Source organism: Oryctolagus cuniculus, chromosome 3 (assembly GCF_964237555.1).
Source record: "Oryctolagus cuniculus chromosome 3, mOryCun1.1, whole genome shotgun sequence".
NCBI classification, from domain to species: domain Eukaryota; kingdom Metazoa; phylum Chordata; class Mammalia; order Lagomorpha; family Leporidae; genus Oryctolagus; species Oryctolagus cuniculus.
The window spans coordinates 160,998,760-161,022,219 of NC_091434.1; the positions used below are offsets into that span (position 1 = coordinate 160,998,760).

Genomic DNA, 23,460 nt, shown 5'->3' on the forward strand with positions numbered 1-23,460 from the left:
ATTTTCTATTTTCAACATAGAAAATCAAGAAAGTTCATTTTGAGTAAAACCAATTAAACATTTGAATAATCACCTATGTACAGTGTTGTATTTGGACAATATAGTGAATAAAATATTCTTTTTTTTAAGATTTATTTTATTTATTTGAAAGTCAGAGTTAGAGAGAGAGAGAGGGGGGGGGTCTTCCATCCACTGGTTCACTCCCCAGATAGCCGCAACAGCCGGTACTGCTCCCATCCGTAGCCAGGAGCCAGGGGCCAGGAGCTTCTTCCAGGTCTCCCACGCGGGTGCAGGGGCCCAAGGACTTGGGCCATCCTCCACTGATTTCCCAGGCCATAGCAGAAAGCTGAATCAGAAGAAGAGCAGCTGGGACTAGAACCGGCACCCATATGGGATGCCGATGCTTCAGGCCAGGGCTTTAACCCGCTGTGCCACAGTGCCAGCCCAATGAATGGAATCTTCTATACTCAGCATTATTGATTACATATGAAGGTGGATAATTTCACATGAGTTTGGGAATGTGAAAAATCTGAACACACTATGTACAATACACAGGATAATGATATACAAAATAACACAAATAACAATGACATGCTCCTGTGATGATGTTAGCAATGATGGGAATCCAGCTCATAAATGTGATTTTATCAAGTCAATTTTCAGCTATATTATACAAAAGTACTTCAGGGACCAGCGCCATGGCATAGTGGGTAAAGCTGCCGCCTCCAGTGCCAGCTTCCCATATGGGCACCGATTCAAGTCCCAGCAGCTTCACTTCTGATCCAGCTCTCTGCTATGACCTGAGCAAGCAGTAGAAGATAGTCCGAGTCCTTGGGCCCCTGCACCCATATGGGAGACCTGGAAGAAGCTCCAGGCTCCTGGCTTTGGATCAGCGCAGCTCCGGCCATTGCGGCCATTTGGGGAGTGAACCAGCAGATGGAAGACCTCTCTCTCTCTCTCTCTCTCTCTCTCTCTCTCTGCTTCTGCCTGTGTAACTCTGCCTTTCAAATGATAAATAAATCTTTTTTTTTAAAGTACTTCAAAACATTCCTGGAGGGGGCCAGCGCTGTGGCTCACTTGGTTAATCCTCTGCCTGTGGTGCCGGCATCCCATATGGGTGCCACGTTCTAGGTCTGGCTGCTCCTCTTCCAGTCCAGCTCTCTGCTGTGGCCCAGGAGGGCAGTGGAGGATGGCCCCAGTGCTTGGGCCCTGCACTCGCATGGGAGACAGGAGGAAGCACCTGGCTCCTGGCTTCAAATCAGCGCAGTTCCGGCCGTAGTGGCCATTTGGGGGGTGAAAAAACAGATGGAAGACTTAAGAAAAAAATATTTACTAAATAAAAGGTGAAAAAAAAAAGTTCCTGGAAAAAAATGGAATTAAAAGTTTATTTTGGTGCAAGAAAATTGAAGTCAGTACATAGTTTTTTCATAGTGTGTGTTTTTCATAAATGTTTTGACAACGCTTCATATGCATGAATTTCAAAATATTTTTATATCAAAAGAAGCTCATCTTTTATTTCCATTTCCCGTGAAATTTTTAAAATGCCCTCATATGTGTCATGAAATATCAGTTTTTAATTGGTCGAGTGCTTTTTATGTGTTCCTGCTTCCACCATTTCTGGATTGTATCTTTGTGAGTGGTTGTTTACAGGAGAGATCTTCTTGGCGCTTAAAGCCCAGACCCGCTGGAGCCTGATACTGAGTAATAGGACCTTGCTTCATACCCCTCCCTGTGAACACTCAGGAAGGTGCTAATTCTCTTTTGCACTAGTTATTTACACCTAGCAAGGAGCCAGGCATATAGCCAAAGTCTCCACAAAAATCCTAGGTGATATCAGTAGGGAGTATAGTTTTTTTAAAAAAAACAAAACCCCTTGAAAATACCAAGGGAAACTTCTCCCATCTGACTCTAAACCTCACTCTGTTACCTCCTGTTCTCTGGGACTGTTTCTCCAATTTTCCTGTCTTTGTAAATTTCCTAGCCATTTGCCATTAATATCTTAGATCTTTCTGTTGATTGCATTATCACAAGGTTAAAAATTATTACACTCTCCTTGAAAAAAAAAAAAAAAACTGAGACTCTGAGCACTGCAATCATTCATCCCAATGAATAAGCCACAGTGTTTTAGTGCTGACGAGCAAACTGTACCCTTTGCAGGTGTCACTGTTACAGGAGGGCAGGGAGACTGAAGGCAGCCCCTGGATGGAAAGAATAAACATCAGCTCCATCAATGGGTAGCCGTGATACTGACGTGAGTCATTTATGTTGCATTTTTCCATATTACACATGCAACTCATATGGTATTTTGTATGGGTTTCTTGCATACTTGGGAATAAGCTTTACAAACACAGGAAGTCAGTTTATTTTATTCAACTATACAAGGCCAGTGTCAAGCAAAGACCTGCATGTTTAATGTCCATTAAATAAGTATTTACCTTTTAAAATTTTCAAAATGGCTTTTGATTTGAATTATTTGCATATTTAACTTGGATGAATAGATGTAGTTCAGTTATTATAGGGATATACAAGTGTTCAGTGATGGAGGTCCTTTCGGGAGGTTCTGGATGAGATTCACATTTAAATCCTCAGATTTTCAGGAAAGCAGACTGCTCAATTTAAGGAGGGGAGTGTTGGGGGGAGGAGCAGGGGTGGGAGAGGATGAGGACTTCAGGAGAACAAAAGACTGACCTCTAGGGCCCGCTCCAGCAGCCTGGCTTCAGATGTCAAGTGCATCCCTGCAGCTTCCCTGGATCTATTCCCTACAGACCTTGAACTTGCCAGACTCTGCAATTGTGTGAGTCGCTTCATCAAAATGTATCTCTTTCTCGATATTCATATACAGAGCCTATTACTTCTGTTTCTCTGGAGAACATTAACTAACACAGCCAGTATTAGTATTTTTAAGGATACAAATGTTCCAGTGTATGTAACCATTTTTTTAATTTTTTAAAATTTATGTATGTAGGTGACAGACAGAAGAGATTTCCCATCTCTTTCATTCAGTCCCCCAAATTTCTACAACAGACAAGGCTGGACATGGCAAAAGCCAGGAGCTCAGGACTCACAGGTGGGTGGCAGGGACCCAAGTACTTGAACCATCACTCGCTGCCTCCTATAATGCATGTTAGCAGGAAGTTGGAACGTAGAATGGAGCTGGGACTCGCACCGAGGCACCCATATACTGCTGCACTGTATGCTCATCCCTGTGTGATCTTAAATGTTGTACAGTACAGTAAGATAGGGTAGAAAGAGCATGCAGTAGGGAAGTCGAAGGTCATGTCCAAGATTTTTCCAGGCATCATTAGTTCTGCAAATACTTCTTGAGTATCTATGCTAACCCACTGTTTCAGGAGCTGAGAGTATTGTGGGGAATGGGATTGGCAAGCTCCTTCCTCTTATTTTCTTTCTATTCAGTGGAATTTTTAGACAATATAGATGCAAATAAGTAGAGAACAACAACAAAAAACAAACAACTTTCAGAAAATGGTGACTACTATTAAGAAAATGACAAATGGACACCTATGACAGAGAATTATTTAGATTGGACAATCAGGAAAGGCTTCTCCGAGGTGACTTCTGAGTAGAAACTTCATGGGAAATAAGGAATATGCCATGTGCAGATCCTGAGGCAGAGCATCTCAGGCAGACACAGGAGCAATGCAAAGGTCCTGAGGTGGGAGAGCATTCTCCAAGGGGACCTTGGACAAATTACCAAGTCTGTTTAATTGACAGCATTCTCATCTGTAAAACAAAGGTGATGAGAGGGGGCCAGCGCTGTGGCATAGCAGGTAAAGCCACCACCTGCAGTGCCGGCATCCCATATGGGTGCCGGTTCTAGTCCAGGCTGCTCCACTTCTGATCCAGCTCTCTGCTATGGCCTGGGAAAGCAGTAAAAGATGGCCCAAGTCCTTGGTCCCCTATACCCATGTGGGAAGACCAGGAGGAAGCTCCTGGTTCCCAGCTTCGGATCAGCTCTGCTCTGGTCTTTGTGGTCAATTGGGGAGTGAACCAGAAGATGGAAGACCTCTCTCTCTCTCTCTCTCTCTCTGCTTCTCCTTCGCTCTCTATGTAACTCTGCCTTTCAAATAAATAAATAAATCTTAAAAAATAAAATAAAAAAGTAAAGGTGATGATATATCCGTAGGGGGCTGTTGTCAGAATTAGACATAATATTCTTAAGTTTGGAAGTATAATTGTGGCACATACTAGATACTTGAAATACTAAAATGGTAGTGATTAAGGGATTAGAGTGGAAAGAACAATAATTTAGACTAGGAGCAGGAAAGCATAGAGAAATGGTTTGCAGGTACATTTGGACTTAGCTTTGAAGGCTGAATCCAGGGAACTGGGGAGTGCCAGGTGGCAAAGGGAGAGAATATGCTACACTAAGGGACTAGCAGGAAAAATGGTGTAAAATTCAAGGTACACATGTTACTGGAGAAGCAAAAGGTCCTTGTCTTCGCGCAAGACAGAATTCAGGTGTGAGACAGAGAGTAGTGGAAAGCAAAATAGCAAGGTTTGTTAGGGTAGGGACATCAGTAAGAACGGATGGGCACCTCTCCAGACAGGACCTGAGAGAGAGTGTGTAGTTCGCATTTAGGCTGGGGTTTTTAAGGGTCTTGCCTTCCCTCCCCCTTTCCTTCTTCTCCTCCCAGAACAAAGGACTTGTTGGATGTAAATATGAAAAATTCCTTTCTGAGTTTTTCCCCCTGAAGTTATCAGACAGGGAAGCCTGGCTGATGTTACCTCTTCTTAGAGGAAGGATGGTTATCAGGTAGAAGGGGCAGGACCCCCTGGAAGGTCATCAGGATCTGGGCAGGACTTTGAAGTGCATATACTGGGCTGCACCTGGAGGGTTATTGAGATGCGGATGCTGGACCGCTGTTAATGTCAATTCCTTAGGCCTTTGTCACACACACATAAGCTCATTTCTGACTTCCTACCTAACACATATGAAGAACTGCAGAGCAATCAATCCTGAAAAACCAACAATGAAAAACTGTTTGCCTCTCTCCCCAAAATTTCCTTCTATTAGTGAATGAAATCCATGCAATTCATCAAATTTTCCTTTTTAACTTCAACATCTGGAAGCTTAGAAGCAAAAGTTCTTAAATTCCTCATGTTAGTCTCTTGTTAATTTTTTCTGATTCCTCTTTTTATCTACCTTTCCCTTATATCACCCACCTATTTTAGTATTACCTATGTCATTTTTGAAGTAGATGGATAAAAATGGGACTTGAAGTCAATTTAACCCTTCTCCATCCAAGGCACTTCATTTCAGCCTTGCTTACACATTAGGAGCCCCTGGGGACTTTCAGGTCTGTAAGTGTCTGAGTCATACACACAGACATTCTGACAGAATGATTTGATTTTTGGCCTGGGCACAAAGATTTTTTTTAAAAGATTTTATTTATTTGAGAGGTAGAATTACAGACAGAGGGAGAGACAAAGAGAAAGGTCTTCCTTCTGTTGGTTCACTCCCTAAATGGCTACAATGCTGGAACTTCGCCGATCTGAAGCCAGGAGTCAGGAGCTTCTTCCTGGTCTCCCATGTGGGTACATGAGCCCAAGGACTTGGGCCATCTTCCGCTGCTCTCCCAGGCCATAGCAGAGAGCTGGATTGGAAGAGGAGCAGCTGGGACTAGAACCAGCGCCCATATGGGATGCCAGTGCTGCAGGAGGCGGAGGATTAACCTACTGCATCACGGCACGGGCCCCAAGATTTTTTTTTAAATATATAAATGTTAGTAACTTTTTTTATTGCCTAAGCATATTTATTTTTGTTTTTAAGAAGCTAGAATTTTTGAGTTATTTTAAACCTAAAATGTGTAGTCCTTAAAAGATGTTTTTAAAGCATCTTTGTATCAGGGGAATTTTTGAAGTTTTAGCTTCTTATCTTAGACATTTAAGTCCCATGAGAGAGAAAGAAAAAGTATGCGTGTGAGAGAAGACAACTGAGTTTCTAGATAAGAAATTTTTACCTGGGATACTAAGACATTATTTGTGTCTTAGCTGTAATGTTAAACACACACACACACACACACACACAAAACATGCACACACACACACAGAGCGAGGGAGAGATAATTTATTTGTGGTTAAATACACATTGCATAAAATTTTCGACCTTAACTATTTTCCAGCATACCATTTAATAGTGTTAAATCTATTCACACGTCTACACAACCATTTTCTAGAATTTTCCTCTGGTGAGATGGAAACTCTATGCCCAGGAAAGAAACTCCAAGAAGGTTATTTGCTATTGTCGTTAAGCCACCTGTCGGGATGTCAGCATCTTATTTTGGAGGGCCTCCTGGGTTCGAGTCCACTCTTCAGCTTCCTTCTAATGCAGACTCTGAGAGGCAGTAGATGACAGCTCAAGTACGTCAGCTCCTGCCCCTCACGTGGGGGACCTGGATGGAATTTGTCTCCTGACTTTGGCCTGGCCCATTGTGGGCCTGTGAAAAGTGAACCTGCAGCTGGGAACACACACATTCTCTCTCCCTCTCTCTCTCCCTCTCTCTCTCTCTCTCTCTCTGTGTGTGTGTGTGTGTATGTGTGTGTCTTTTTCTCTCTCTGCCTCTCAAATTAAAAACACCAAACAGAAAAATCCCTCATTTCTCCTCCCCCTTGCTCTTGACAACTATCATTCTACTTTCTGTGTCATTGAATTTGATTATTCTAGATGCCTTACGTCTACTGAATCATACAGGCTTTGTCTTGGTTGGGGGATGGGATGACTTATTTCACTTAGCATAGTATCCTCGAGGTTTATCTACTTTGTAGCATGTGCCTTATTCTTTTTTCTTCTTAAGTCTGAATAATATTCCATTGTGTGCATAGACCACATCTTACTTATCTGCTCGTCCTTTGGTGAATATTTGGATTGTTCTGTGCTTGTGTTTTCAATTCTGTTGGATACATTCCCAGAGGTAGACTTGTTGGATCATATGATGGGTCCATGTTTAATTATTCACAGTACTACAATCTTATTTTCCATAGTGGCTGCACCATTTTAAATCTTCACCAACAGAAAACTTGAGGGTTCCGATTGTCTTCATCCTCATTCTCAATACTTGATACTTTCTGTTTTTTTTCACACTTTATACAGGATATGACATTATATTTGAAGGAATCCTTTTGTTTTGGTAATAGAAAGATATTTCTTGGACTAAACAACCACATAAAGAACTCTTGAAAAGAAATCATTGTAAAGATTGTGGGTAGGGTCTGGCACTGTGGTGTAGCAGATAAAAGCCGCCGCCTATGACACTGGTATCCCATTTGGGCACCGGTTCGAGTCTCCACTGCTCTACTTCTTGATCCAGCTCTCTTCTAATGTCCCTGGGAAAGTAGTGCAGAATGTCCCAAGGGCTTGGGGCCCTCCACCTATATGGGAGACTAGGAATAGGCTTCTGGGTTTGGCCAGGCCCAACTCTGTTCTTTGTGGCCATTTGGGGTATAAACCGGTAGATGGAAGATCTCTGTCTCTTCCTCTCTCTCTCTGTAATTTTTGCTTTCAAACCAATAATTTTTTTTAAAAAATAGGATTGCAGGTAAAGTGTTGTTTTTAATTTCTATCTTTTGTACATGGTGGATCTGGTAGACTTGAGGTTCTTTTGTTTTGTTTAAAGATTTATTTATTTATTTGAAAGGCAGAGATACAAAGAGAGAAGAGGTGGGAGAGAGAGAGAGATCTTCCATCCACTGGTTCACTCTCCGAATTGCCATAATGGCCTGGGCTGAGTCAGGCTGAAGCCAGGAGCTTCTTCCAGGTCTCCCATGTGATTGCAGGGTCCCAAGCACCTGGGTCATCTGCTGCTGCTTTCACAGGCACATTATCAGGAAGCTGGATCAGAAGTGGAGCAGCCTGTACTCAAACTAGGGTCTATATGGGATGCCAGCAGTGCAGGCAGAAGCTTAACCTATGACACAGCACCCGCCCCCAGGTAAAGTGATTTTAAAGCTACAACATAGGTAAGCAATGTAAAGTACTTTAATTTTCAAGCAAATTCACATGGATTTTATTGTTTTCTGCTGATAGTAACTAATTAGGTGCTCACACACTGAAATTATATGAGCCTTCTACAAAGAAATTATGATAATTTTAGATTACCATCTATGAAATAAAGTGACCAAGTCAAAGTACCTCCAGCAGAAAAATCCACATGAAGATATTTACACATATGTGGACAGGCCTACCTGGAAAAGGTTTTTCGAGCAATAAACACCTATCTCCATATTGATGTCTCTAGCCAAGTGGAACATGTTGACAGCTAATTAGTATGCTCCTATCTGGAAATACCTGCACCTGCTACTTGTTCATGTTATTCAGCAAACAATTAGGAAGTACACTAAGGAAAAAACGCAATGCTTACAATGCTTGAAGTAATATTTATCTTAAATTTTAAACAGTTTATATAAGATATCAAATGAAAAAAGTAACAACTACAGTCAGTTTTGTCCACTCACAGAAGGGGAAAAAGATTTCCATGGTAAATTTTGATCTAAATAAAGTCAGAGGCTGTGATCTTTTTTAACCATTATACAGACAATGTCTGGTTCCAAGAGCTGGTGTTTTAGTGCAGTGATTAAAGGCATCACTTTCAATGCCAGCATTAAATATGGGACTGCCAGTTTGGAGTGCCAATTCGAGCCCCAGCTACTCTGCTTCTCATTCAGCTCTCTACTAATGTGCCTGGGAAAGCAGCAAATTGTTCCCTAAGTACTTGTAATCTTGCTGCCTTTTTGGGAGACCATGATGGAGTTGCTGGCTCTTGGCTTCAGTGAAACCTGGCCCTGGCTGTTGTGGACCTTTGTGGAGTGAATCAGTGGATGAAAGATCATTCTCTCTTCCTACTTTTATCCCTCTTGTTCTTTCAAATAAAGAAATCTTTTCTTTTTCTCTCTCTCTTTTTTTTTAAGCCTAGTGCCTGACAGTGGGCACTGAAGAAATATTTGCTAAACAAGGAATGAGTAAATGAGTGAATGTTGCTGTATCTACCAAGTCTCCAAAAGAAAACAGCTAACATACCCAAACTAGGATAGTTTGAGAAGGGTCTATTCGTGAAAGTTCTAACTGGAAAATGTCAGTATAGTGTTGGGGAAGTGAAAGCTAGTGCAGGAACCCAAGCCAAAGTGATAAAGGGCGTAGGGGCTCTCAGGTGTTATGGATTGAGCAGGACTTGGCTCCTGAGACTGCGGCAGGTAGATGAACCCTGAAATCTTGTGTTAAGGATGGGTGGATGGAGATGGATATCTGATTTAATTATGGTGTATGAGATGTGGGCTGGGTGGGAGGGCCTTCAGTCCGTTCCTGCTAAGAAAGTAGTTCTCGCGAGGGGGCTGGTTATTTAAGCTGAGTTCAGCCTAACTTCTTCCTCTGCTTCCTGGCTCAGCCTGTTAGTGTCTCTGTGCACCTTCTCTGCTACTGCCAGCCCCAGCAAGACGTAGTGAGCTGCCTGACCCTGAGCTATGACCTTCTGAACTGTAAGTGGAAATAAACCTTTCTTCCAGAGAAGCTCCTGTCAGGTGTTTTAGGTAAAGTAATGAAAAGTTGACTCATATTCCCAGACGTAGGAATGAAGAATGGGCCAACCTGCAGAGAGTACTATAAACTGCTTCCTATACCCTGCCAGGACTCCCACTTGTTAAACTCCCTCATTATTTTTGTTTTTCAACAGTTTGGTTGAGGAGAAATATATACCAAAAACTGCATATATTTAATGTATATAATTTAGTTTTGAACAATTTGGTGGATTTGCACATACCCATGAACCCACTCTCACAATCAAGGTAATAAACATATTGTTTTCTCTCTCTTGTTGAAGTTCATATAGGTTAGTTCTAAGGGGTAGTGAACAGAGGAGAAGGGTGGAGAGCAGACATGGAAGGGCAAGCAGAGGGCAGCTGCCATTGTCGGTTTAGCTGGATACAGCAGACAACACACATGTGCAGTGTGCACACTTATATCCTTACTTTTCAGTGGTTTCATGATTTTAACAAAACACAGGCATGATTAAAATTATCATATGAGATGGTGTGGGCGGGGCACGGAGAGGACTTGGGGAAAACAAGACTGGTGTTAGGAACAGTGTTGACTGTGCAGAACTACAGCAAATTTTAAAAGATGGTGGTAAGAAGATTCTTAGTAAAATTTATATATTAGTTTCTGAAAAAAAATCCTTGACATTCTTACTTAAGTAATTAATGGTTCTTTTATTCAGTTTGGAAATGAAAAATAATTCCCATGGGACAGAAATAACACTTGCATGAGCAATCTTTAAGTAAAAATTGGAAAAAAATTTGTCTTTAGAAAAATGGAAGAGATTTATTACTGGTTTAAATGTTTTTCACATGTTTAAACCATTTTCTATTTTACTATACTGCCTTATCTGACAATGTGTACATGTATCCATCTGCATGTATATCTAAATATACAGATTGGTTTCTATATGTATAGATGTAAATACATATATTTGCTTTTAAATTTTTCTACTAAACATGAGTGTGATTAATAAGTTCTGCAATGACTACTACATCTTTTGTCTGCATTTTATGCATTTGAGAACTTTGTAGCCTGAAACTCGCAGAAGGGATCACTGCGTTGATACAGCTAATTAGTGGTGGCTCCAGGACCCAGTCCTCATTCTGCCTTTTTTTAAGTCTGGAACACATATTGCCTCCAGCTGAAGATTTTAGTTGAAAAATAACGAGATGTTGATTTTCTAATAATACATCATTTGGGTCCCAGTTTTCTTACTGTTTTTGAGAATATACCTTTTTCAATTTTTTTGTGACTATTAGAAACCTATTGAAAGATGTCAAATCAGAAGTACCCAAATCAGGAATGCAAGGAGGATCCACCTAAAGATGTCCCGTAGACATTCTCAAATAATTGCCCTTGCTGAACAGGGGCATTAGTATGGTGGAGAAGGATGCCCTGGTGTAGCTTTCCCACTTTTCTGCTAAGCTTGTTCTAACTTTGTCAAAACTCTCTCCTAGTAAGCAGGTGTTATCCTTTGGGGCTCCAGAAAGTCTACAAGCAGAATGTTGACCTGATTTTTGACCTTGGCTGATCCGCTTTGGCTTTGATTGGACCCCTTTCACTTTTTGCTGGACATACTGTTTTTTGGTTTTTGCTTCTATTTTTTGTTTTTTGCGGGGTGGGTATGTGTGTGCACTCGCGTGTGCAGGATCATACTGGTAAAGCACATTTCATCTCCTAATCTAATTGTTTAAAGAAATGCTTCAGAATCCTGATCCCATTTTTTAAAATTTCCATCGAAAACTCTTCTCTGCAGCTGATTTTGGTGCAACAGTTTCACTACCCTTGGAGCAGAAAGTTTGCTCCACTTTCATGTCTGAACCAGAACTGTATAAACTGAACCAGTTAGATGTCTACGATGTTGGCTTTTAGTGCTACTGTTAACCATCGGTTGTCTTCCAGTAGGGCACAAATAAGATTTTTCCTCACAAGTTCATGAGGATGCTCCGCTACCACAGGCTTCATATTCAGCAAAATCTCATCCTTTCTTAAAACAAGTCATCTATTTGTAAACTCTTTTCTTAGGGCATTGTCCCCATAAACTTTTCATAAAACATTAAATGACTTCACCGTTCTTCCACCTAAGATTCAACATACACCTGACACTTGTTTGTGGTCCAGTCTTAGCACAATTCCTGTTACTCGGATAGGGGCTGTTTTTTTTTAAGATTTATTTATTTACTTGAAAGTCAGAGTTACACAGAGAGAGAGGGGGAGGAAGGGGAAGGGAGGGGGGGAGAGGGAGGGAGAGGGAGGGAGAGGGAGGTCTTCCATCTGATGGTTCACTCCTCAGATGGCCGCAATAGCCAGAGCTGCGCCGATCCACAGGTGGTGCAGGGGCCAAAGGACTTGGGCGAGCTTCTACTGCTTTCCCAGGCCATAGCAGAGAGCTGGATTGGAAGTGGAGCAGCCTGGTCTGGAACCGGTGCCCATATGGGATGCTGGCACTTCAGGCCAGGGCGTTAATCCACTGTGCCACAGCAGCAGCCCCAGGGGCTGTTTTCAAACTAACATTTTATCCTTACAAGTGCTTCAGACTAGATCCTGTGTAGACATGGTAGGTATAACAAGTTTAAAATTAACTAACTAACTCAATAGGACACTATTCTATTGTGGTGCAGAAAATTTTGATGGGGCTGGCACTGTAGCATAGTTGGTGGGGCTACCACTTATAGTGCTGGTTCCAGTCCTGGCTGTTCCAATTCCGATCCAGCTCTCTGCTGTAGCCTGGGAAAGATGTGGAAGATGGCCTAAGTGCTTAGGTCCCTGCACCCATGTGGGAAACCCAGAGGAAGTACCTGGCTCCTGGCTTCCAATCAGCCCAGCTCTGGCTGCTGCGGCCATTTGGGGAGTTAACCAGCAGACGGAGGACTTCTCTTTCTCTCTGCCTCTGCATCGCTATAATGCTCTGCCTTTCAAATAAATCTAAAAAAAATTTCAAAATTCATTAATAGTTTTCATAATACATATTCTCCATTGACCTTTATTTTAAGGCTTATTTGAAAGGCAGAATGACTGGGAGAGTAAGATCTTCCATCTATTAGTTCACTCCCCAAATGGCTGTAAAAGCCAAGTCTAGGCCAGGCCAAAGCCAAGAGCCAGGGACCCCACCTGGGTCTCTTACATGGGTGGCAGGAGATCTGATGCCTTCTTAGGTGCATTTCAGGAAGCTGGATAGGAAGAGGAACAGCCAAGATTCAAACCAGCCAGTGACATGGCACCAGTTTAATCTGCACGATGTTGTCCACACTATAAGCTGCTTTTTTATTTTTAAAATATTAAAGTATATGAATATCGTTTATTTCATACAGATTTGGGACCATCGTGATTTTTGTTGATCCTAAACTTGAATGATGGTTGTCTCATAAGACCATATCATGTAGCAACACAGTAGTAGACATGTTAATATGTGCATGCACTCTTCGATCACACAGTAAAAACTGTCTAACAGCACATTTCTCACAACATATTCGCCTTGTTAAGTGATGCATGACTGTATACATGTCTGTGCTCTCTGTAACGATTTCGGTAAAGAAATGAGGTTTCAGGCAATTGGTACAAATTAAAGCAGAATCAAAAGGATGCAAGAACATTCTAACTGTTGCTTTCACAAAATACGAAGCCAAAACCCTTCCTTAAAGATGGTTGAGGGGATTCTAAACTTCAAATTTCCAAAGACTGTGAACTTTCATGGTTTATTTCATAGCTCTTACAAGGTATGTGAAGAAAGGAATCCAGAATGCAATGTCAAAACCACTTATATATTCAAAGTTGTGGCATCTCTACCTCCTTGAACATAGCCAGAAGTAAAGGCTGGCCTAGCTTAGTGACTTTAATTATCCAGGGGATTCTAATCAGAAGACACTCACTAGATTACTGTATTTTGGTCCTAAGCAAACTAACCTTGAAGTTGTCGGTGGGAGTGCACCTGAGTGGCTGAGTGGACACTGTGGCCTTAGTGTTCCTCCGAACTACTTAAGAACCTCTGAAAACCTTCACAGCATTGAGAAAGGGCCTCCTTTGCCCCGCTGTGATATATATCATTATGTTTCCTTGCTGTTTCCAAACACGCATTTGCCTGGGTGCTGCTTGAGCTTGCAGGGTGTTTTTTCTCACTGGGCTTATTTCTCAAACCTGATTTTCTTCCTGAAGATGAGCCCAGAATATGGTGGGAAACAGCTCCCTCACCTGCCTTGCAGAAGGTATTGCCAATGTATGGGATTGCCAGCATGAATTGAAATCGTTTAATGTGATCACATGCACTTTAGTCTGGCTAGATTCTTGTCTATATTAATAGTCCTTGGCTTATAAATCTAAGTTTTATGTATGAACATATAATTAAACTTAACTTCCATTATAGATGGTATGTATAAACAAAATGTGTAAATTGCACATTGGCTATAAATTTTCTTCAGTAAAACAATTATTTCATGTGAGCCTTTGGAACTAATAGAAATCTGTTCAGTTGTGACTTATGTTCACTTCTAACCTGATTGTTTCAGAGAAAATTGTGGCAGTTAACATGCAAATGACATTTTTATAACTTAAAATGGATTTCAACAGATATGAATGCCAAATACTAAAATCTAAAGTGTTAGCCTTTCAATGAAAATGACACAAACCACAGAAAGATCTACCTTACCCACAGAAATATTGAAATCAAGAATTTTCATTAATACTTCGTAGTATAACCATTTTCACTTATTAATAACAGGTTCAATATGGATCATAAATATGCAACATGCTGAAAACACTCTTGCTTTCAAAACCTTACCTGTAACTTCCACTCGCAATATGTCAAATTACTGATCTCTGTAAATATAAATACAATTCTTGAACATACTTTCCTAATCAAAATGAATATATCTAAGTGATCATTCTGAGAATTAATTTTCTCTGTTGATAAATATTTGAAAATGTATTAAAATTTCTGAAGCTCAAACACAAACATTCTTTTCAATTATGTTAAGATTTTTCCAAGGTTCTGAATAAGAGGAAGGATTTTCTTATGAGAAAGTATGCAATGAAAGGAAACACATAATGTTCATGAATTTCACCCACACCTGTACTTTATTTAATTCTTGTTACTCTGAAGAATACCAAATAATTTTGAATTAATATTTGTTGAATGTTCTGCTAATGTTAGCAATCGTTATGACCTGGATATCATATTACATTCCTGATCTGCTTTAAACCTTGGGTTTTCGAGGAAACCTAAAAGAATTAAATAGCTTGACCCAGGTGATACTGTCAGAAAGCAGCAGAGCTATTTTCAACCAAGATGTGACTCCCCATCTGATTAGCCACTATACTGTACATTTCAGACTAACTAATTTATTAACAACTCTGTCTTGTCTCCCACATCTTTTGCTGTTCCCTTGGTACTTTTTTTGGGTAATGAACTTTACATGGAACTGAAGTGTAGTTAACAATTACCAGGGTATCATCTATAAGACCAAAAAAAGAAAAAGTCTGAAAAGGAAAAACCCTAGTTACTGAGATGAGAAGGGTAATAAAGTCAAGAGAGAACCAGAAAGAAGGTAATTGGACTAGGTCAGATCCAAGCAGAAATTTTGCTTATAAAATGATAGGATTTCAGTGATTCTAGAGAATGGAATAGGTGTAAGAAATGCAGAATGCAAATTACAGAAATTTAGTTGTAAATTGGATAAGAAAATGAAGCTGTAATCGGAGGGGGAGATTTAAAGGAGGAGTAAGGGAGAGAGTGAGGTAAAGAAAGAGGAACTGAAATGTTTAGGACTTCCCTTGGGGTGGGTACTTTTATATGGTCATTCCACTTAATTTTCCTATCAACAGATCCAAACGTGGAACATTTCCCCCTCATTAAAAATGATTTCTTGTTTGTTTTTGTACTTGAAAGACAGTTACGGAGTTGGGGGTGAGGGCAAGAGGAGAGGAAAAGCTAGGAGTGAAACTTCCATCCAATAGTTCCCTCCCCAAATGGTCATGATGGCCAAGACTGTTCTAGGCCAAAGTCTGGAGCCTGGAACTCCATCCAGGTCCCCAACATGAGTGGCTGGGGCCCCAGGCACTCGGACCATCTTCAATGTTACATTAACAGGGAGCCGGATCAGAAGCAGAGCAGTCGGGGCTTGACCTGGCACTCCTATATGGAATGTCACAGGCAGAAGCTTCACCCACTCCACCACAATGTTGGCCCATCTATCTCATTTTTATAGATGAAGTACTAAACAACATTCTGGAGAACACTTAGCTAGTAGAATTTGAAGAGCAAAGATTAGAACCCACTTCCTTTGATTTCATTGCTGCTGTGTTTAAGCATAAGGAAAGGGAGCTAATAAAGATTTTTTAAATTACTTTGGAATGATATCATCTGGTTGCATAAATGAGAAATATGCATGCTATTTCTAACTATAACTATTTTGTACATATTCATGAAATGGACATTTTGAGATCTGATGATTGTTTACAGCCCTTGTCTCTTCTGTTGAGGAACAGTGTTTATTTTCTTCATATTATCTGTTGAACTCTTTACTTAGTGTAAATACTCATAAGTGTAACCTTATGAGTATTAAGTAAACTGAAAAAAGATCTTTGTAAAAATTAAGAGTGGGAATAGGAGATCCAGGGATGGCATATGGGCGGGAGGGAGGGTAGGGTGAGAAGTATCACTGTGTTCCTAAATCTGTATTTATAAAATACATGGGGGCTGGCGCTGTGGTGCAGCAGGTTAATGCCCTGGCCTGAAGCACTGGCATCCCATATGGGCACCAGATCGAGACCTGGCTGCTCCACTTCTGATCAAGCTCTCTGCTATGGCCCAGGAAAGCAGTGGAAGATGGCCCAAGTCCTTGGGTCCCTGCACCTGTGTGGGAGACCTGGAAGAAGCTCCTGGCTTCAGATCAGCGCAGCTCCAGCCATTGCGGCCATCTGGGGAGTAAACCATCGGATGGAAGACCTCTCGCGTTCTCTCTCTCTCTCTCAAAAAAAAATATATGAAACTTGTATAAGTTATAATAAATATTTATTATAAATTATAGTGAATTTTAAGTCTTTAAATACTAACAAATGTACAGGGGAAATCTCTCCTTAATTATTTTTGCCTATTTACAAACCAAGAATATGTTCCCAAAAATTATTTTTCTAAAAAAAAAATAAGGATTTATTTACTGCAAAAGAAGAGTTAGTGAGACAGAAAGAGAAAGAACTACTTTCTGCTGGTTCAATCCCCCAATGCTAGCAATGACTGGGCTGGGCCAGGCTGAAGTCAGGAGCCTAGAATTCTATCCAGGTCTCCTATACGGGTGGCAGGGATCCAGGGACTTGAGCCATCTTTGGCTGTTTTCCAGGCAAGTTAGCAGGGAGCTGGATCAGAACAGAGAGGCCAGAGCTCATATGGAATGACTGCATTGTAGGCAGTGGCTTACCTTGCTGTGCCACAAAGCCAGTGCCAAGAATTTTTAAATACTAATGCAAGAATCAGGTTATAAATGAGGGGTTTTATTTGCCTTAATAACTGAACTAGTGTTTTTGTCTGGATTGTAATGTTGTGTCTCAAATTGTACTAAAATCTCCTGGGGCCTGCTTAGACAAGGGATCTGAACAGAATGAGTTTTCAATACCTATTGAAAGCCTATTAAAGAGTATACAAAATTCCTTTTAGATACTTATTTATCCAAATCATATATTATTTGAGTTACTCTCCTAAATTAAAGAATTTTATTTATTGGAAAGATAGAGAGGAACATACAATTACAGAGAGATCTTCTACCTGCTGGTTCAGTTTCTAAATGCTCGTAATAGCCAAGGCTGGGCCAGGTCAAAGCTAGGACTTCCACGTGGGTGGCTGGAACCTGATTACTTGAACCCTCATCTGTTGCCTCCCAGGGTATGCATTAGCAGGTACCTGGAATCAGAAATGGAGTTGCAACTTATACCCAAGTACTCCCAGATGGGATGCAGGTGACAATAGCAGCTTCTTAACCATTGTCCCATATGCCCTCCTCAAGTGATTATTTTAAAAATAATTTCAAGGAAATTTAAGGAGGAAGTCAAATCCTATAAAAATCATAAGCAAATATGTTTGAAAGTTTGTTTTACTGACCATGAGCAGATTTTTCTCCTCCTATCCTTTTCATTGTATACTACTCAGAAAGAAAGACTTAAGTTCCTTGTGGATGGATAACCAGTATATTTTCCCAAATGCTGGAAACCACGTTCTTTGGACATGAGCATCTACAGTCTCACAGAGCAAAGGTGACGCTCTGTAGAATCAGAGAAATTTCTCTGTCTAGAAGCTGATGCCTCTTCTGAGGATTTCTAGCCAATATCAAGCTCCCCATGCATCTGTAGTTCAAGTTATCACCAACTTTTTTTTGTATGAAGGAGAGTCTAGAGGTCTTCCATCCTCTAGTTCACTCCCCAAATGGCCAAAATGACCAGAGCTGAGCTGATCAGATCAGAAGTCAGGAGCCTGGAGCTTCTTCCAGGTCTCACATGTGGGTGCAGGGGCACAAGCACTTGAGCCATCCTCTGCTGCCTTCCCAGGTGCATTAACAGGGAACTGGATTAGAAGTAAAGCAGCTGGGACTCAAACTGGTACCCAAATGGGATGCTGGCATCACAGGCGGTGGCTTAACCTGCTACACCATGATGCTGACCCCTTAAAATTTTTTTATATTGCATTTACAATTGATAAATGCTGTACTTCTTTACATGTGCCAATCTCTGCATGGATAATCTCTGCCTTCAGCATCATAAATTACTTTTCTGACTTCAAATCAGCATATTTTCTGAAGAGCTTTCTTCTATTTTTTGCCTCAACATAATGGAAGTTGATTTCTGGAGGCACGAGAAACAGATTTATCAAATCTCTCATGACTTGCCTAATGACGGACTGCAGGTCCCATTGGTCTCTTGCATCTCTGACAGATTCTCCATCTTCTACAAAGCACTGACTTTATATGAATACAGTATATGCCACAGACTTGTCTCTTTAAAACTTCAGTGCCAAATTCGCTCAGGCCATAAATGTGAGTTGACAGAGAACATTGATATTCCCCAGCAAGTCTCCTTTTCCCATAAAAATGGAAGTGTCATATTATGATAATTCTCTCTCCATCAAATGGCTATAAAAGGCAGACAAATGAGGGAAGATAAAAGTTAGCAAGAGGTATGTAGGAATAAAAGAAAATAGCACACTGTTAAACTCTCAAAGGCTTTCGTGGCTGCTGTCATTTTGATAACATAGTTCTTGTAGACCATTAGGCCACATCCCGCTTCTTCCCGCTAACAAGCCTGAGGTTCCTGCTGCTCTTAGAGGTGAGTGATGTGTCTGTGTGAAGGGGAGAGTAGCTTTGCGAGAGGCTTTGTACTTTCATAACCACAGGAGGGTTGGCAAAGTCCATCTACGTAGGTGGTTTTGAACACAAATCTTTATAAAATTGAAGGAACTGTGATAAAACACCAATTTTGGAGTCCCTCTCTCAATATTCTGATTCATTAGGTCTGATTTTTAGTCATTTTGTTAAGCATTTTTATGTTTTACCTAAGTAAAATATATGTAATCCCTTTAGGGTTTTCTATTAGAATTGCATTTTTAAGTCATTTTTTAAAATTTAGGTGTAATGAGAATATGCATCTTTATTTTTAATGTCTGTTTTTTTTCAATTGAAAACCCAAAGTTTACCAGCATCAGGCAAGTAGTCTGCATTCAGTGAATATTTCTTGAATGGGTGAATAAGTGGATAACTCAAAATGACTGGAAAACATCTTCACAGTTTGAAAGTGAGATGGTTTGGAAAGTTATTTAACTATAGTGATGTCTGAAGTAGTTTATAGTAAAATAAGCACAAGGAAGTAGATCTCTGTGAGAATTAGACCCTATGTATCTTTATCACTGTTTACTTACAGTTCATGTTTTTACTGTTTGATCTAAAATACTATAGTCCAAAAGTATGATTCTATTTTTGTGCTATTATCATGTATATAATACACTATACATCCAAATGCATAGTGTCTGCATTAAAAGACAGTTGTTGCCTTTTCCAAGAATTCAAGAAAAGATGACATGTAGCCACATATTTTCTGCCTATGAATCTTTCCTGAAGAGCTGAGTTTCCCAGTCTTTAGGATTTTCAGTGTAAAAAAAAAATATTTCCATATTTGCTATAGTACAAGTCTATGTGGCAAGTTATCTCTTCTTTACTTGAGAAGTTTGTGTCTTTCAGTTTGAAAGACACTCCTTCTGGAGATAGAATTCTTTGGTTTGAAAGAACTGATTCTCAGCACTGTAAAGATTTTGTTTCCTTGCTTTGCTTCCACTCTTTCTGGCATGGAGTCCATAATCTTTGAATCATTGCTTCCCTGTGTGTAATTTTCCATCCCACTGCCCCCTTCACCCTTGGCTGCCTTCAAGACTTTTTATGGAAAGGGGAAGGAGGTTATTAGCAGTTTTATTATGATCTGTACAGTTTTGGTTTTCTGCATAGTACTCCTTCTAGGAATTAGGGATTCTCTGTTCTGAGATTTTTAAACCAAATTTAAGAAATTTGAGCCATTATATTTTCTGTATATGTCTTCCATGTTCTCTTCTTGTCAGCTGACATTCTAAGTGTGTGTATGAGGAGTGAGACAGCATGAGATTCTCCTATATTTACCTCAACATTTGTTCTTTGTCTTCAACTTTTTCTCTTCTTCAAACTGGATCATTTCTATTGATCTGTCTTCAAGGCTCACTCTTCTGCCAATCCTGTGTGTTTGGTGGACAGTAGAAACACCCCCAACAGGGATCACTGGGAATGTGAGTACAGGGCAGAGACATCAAGAATAACTGGGATGATGATGATGATGATGATGATGATGAAAAAAAAGAAGAAAAACCAGAAATGAAACTTCCAGAGGGGGGAAAAATGGAAAAGATAAAAGAGAAAGAATGACAACAGAAGCAAAGGCAAAATGAAACTAAAGAGGCTAAAAGAACCTGAAGAAGACAAAGAGCTAGCACTGTAGGACAGTTAGCAGATAATCTGTGGCTCAGGAAAGCACAGGGAGAGTCAGACCTTGAATTAGCAAAAAGAAATTTTTGGTATTAATAATATAGTTTCTGGAATAGATGCTATGAACCTGTCTTCAAGAGGTGATTTCAGAATTTGGGAAATTACTGAAAGGTAAAATTATACAATATGCAAAGTAACTATATTCTGCCAGTATTTTGCAGACATTCTTAGTTCAGGATGCCTGTGTTTCATTGGAAATGAGTGAGATTACCGATTTATTTACTGCACTTTATAGTGAAAATGGAAGCAAGCAAAACAAAGCCAAAAAGAAAGTGTGGCTCCTGGAGGAGGATTAAAGGCTGACATGAAAGACAATCTGTAGATTATTGTGGTGATGATGGAGGATATGTACATGAGCAGGAAGACTTCAGGCAACATTTCATCAGCTGCTGCTGTCTTCTTTTCTGCTGACCACAATCTCTTCAACACATAGTGTAAATTCCTCTCTGTTCTGCAGAATGCTACAATCAGAAGTGCAATATCTCTTGCACTGGTTATTTAACTCTTTGACACTTACGTGCTAATGTACAAAGGAGGGAATTTGGATCTTACTGCTAAGGGGTTAAAATCAGGAACTCGGTTGCTACTAAGTCATGGTTTAAAAAATAAATAAATAAATAAACCCACAGTCTAATATTGTCCCTGTTGCTATCTGATTCCATAGCAGCAGTCACTGAATTGGAAACCAGGGTTGCAACAGGAGGAAAAACATTTTGCAATATTTACTAGCACCATTCAGTAACATAGCCTTAACCCTGCCTCCTGGAACTACATTGTAACTTGTCAAGAAAACCAGTTTGCAGCGAGGTCATGAGGTATGCACCTAGTAATAAAATTGCTTTCTCTTATAATTGAACGTGAGGATATTAAAAATACATTCTGAAAAGACTTTATCTCAGAATGAAGATGCTCCCACTGAAAAGCTCTAGTTTGATATTTAAATTACCTAAATCCTCCAAAAATTAAAGATGAAGAAGGCAGCAGTGGAACAACTTTAAAAAGAGTTTTGGCATTTCATTTTCTTTATTAAACATGCTCAGCAAACTCTACCTGCAAGCCAAAGTTTGGTAAATTGTTAACAACTATGACATATGCAATGTTTTACAAAGCAACTAATTTAATAGAATCACTATTGTGAGAAGAAATATACTGCCACCTGAAACTTATATTTTAGATATTCTAACTTTCAGGTCTAGAATTTGCATTATGTTGTGTTTTATAGCTTCCATTTCAATGCTGAGATTCTCATCCTTATTTGGTGTGAACATCTTTTCCTTTCAGTTCCTGAACACATTTTTAATGTGGTTTTAAAGGTGATGTTTGCTATTTAGATATGCTAATTCATCTCTGGGCCTGTTGCTTTGTTTCTGCTGAACTGATTTTCCTCCTGACTCTAGCATAGTTTCATTTTGCATATTTTTGTTAAATGTATGTCTGGACATTGTGGGTGACACTTAGGGGAGATGATGAATTCTGTTATTCTCTTAATGTTATTGCTTTTGTTATTCTCCCTGGCAGGAAGTTATATTACTGGATGGTTGCTTCTATATATTGTCAAATTTGGGTTGTTTATATTAGGGAAAGTCCAACATGGAAAATCCTGTGAGATAGACCTGGATCTGAGAGCATGGTGCTTCTATGGAAAACCCAGAGAATCTGTATTAAAAATACAATGGCTGAATTTCCCCAAGCTTATCAGGCTCTTAATTTGTCATGACACATACTCCAAATGTGTCTTCCCTGTCGTGGGAATTGGCTAAAATCTATTGAGCTTTCCAAACTCCCAAGATAGTACTTTCCATTGGCTTTCTTGCATTCTCTTATATTTAGTCACCAAGGATTTGGAGGAAGTTTGTATCTGCATGGTAGGGCTCCATCCTACCTGGGGACATTCTCAGCCACATCTGCTGCCTAAATTAAGTCCCTTCTTAACTCAACCCCAAATCATTGCAGCTCTGGGTGTTTGAGTTCTTGCTGCCCTGCATGTACAAATGAGGATAGAAAAGCAGGTCAGTGTTGTTTGTTACCTTATTTCAAGGTCGAGTTCTGATTTTTCTCCAGGGCCTTCATTGTTTCCCTTCAGATTTCAGAATTGTTACCTGAAAAGTATATTATAGTAGACTATAATATGAAAGTATTAATATAATGTGAAAGCATTATATATAAAAGTATATTATAATAGACTATAATATACTACAGTAGTAGCAGAACTAGAACAATTGCTTTTCTAGTTGGGTTTTTATCTTTTAAATTTTAGTTAAAAAGCAGAGAGACAGAAGGGGAGAGGGAAGAGAGGGAGAGCACCCCTCTACTGGAGCACTCCCCAAATGCCTGAAAAAGCTGGGGCTAGGCCAGCTGAAGCCAGGAGGTTGGAGCTCAGTGCAGGTCCCCCATGTGGTTGGCAGGGACCCAAGCACTTGCCCCATCACTGCTGCCTCCCAGGGTAGGCATGTTAGCAGGAAGCTAGAATCAAAAGTGGGTCTGAGATTTGAACCCAGGCATCCTGATGTGGGATGTGGGCATCTCAAACTGCATCTTAACCTGTACCAAACACCTATTCCCTGGCTAGCTTTTAGATAAGGATCCTTTTTTCTTCATTCGTTATACAAATATTTACTTGGTGAGTATATTCTATGTGCTGGGCATTTCCTTAGACTCTCATAGTGTAACAGTGAGCAAAATATAAATGCCCCATTTTCAGGGAGCTGGAATTCTGGTCAAATGGGAAAACAAATACAGAGGTAATGTCGTGTAGTGGAAAGTTCTATGAACAAAATAAAACAGTAAAGGGGCAGAGTGACAGGGATAGGCTCAGCACGGGGTCATTACAGAAAGTGTCTCCAAAGAGCTTGCTACGAGGGCTAGCATTGTGGT

The 23,460-nt window shown here is 40.2% G+C and overlaps 1 protein-coding gene and 1 pseudogene across 1 annotated transcript in view; one reads left to right on the forward strand and one right to left on the reverse strand.

The window, feature by feature from the left end:
* The window catches only part of LOC127491549 (eukaryotic translation initiation factor 3 subunit J-like), a 29,455-nt pseudogene extending 8,458 nt beyond the window's left edge, over positions 1–20,997 (forward strand).
* Positions 20,998–22,584: 1,587 nt separating this feature from the next.
* The window catches only part of POT1 (protection of telomeres 1), a 161,173-nt gene continuing 160,297 nt past the window's right edge, over positions 22,585–23,460 (reverse strand). The window contains exon 20 of the mRNA XM_070071278.1: positions 22,585–22,685. Within this exon, the coding sequence (XP_069927379.1) occupies positions 22,666–22,685 (20 nt within the window). The 3' untranslated portion in view covers positions 22,585–22,665. The remainder of the gene's footprint in view (positions 22,686–23,460) is intronic.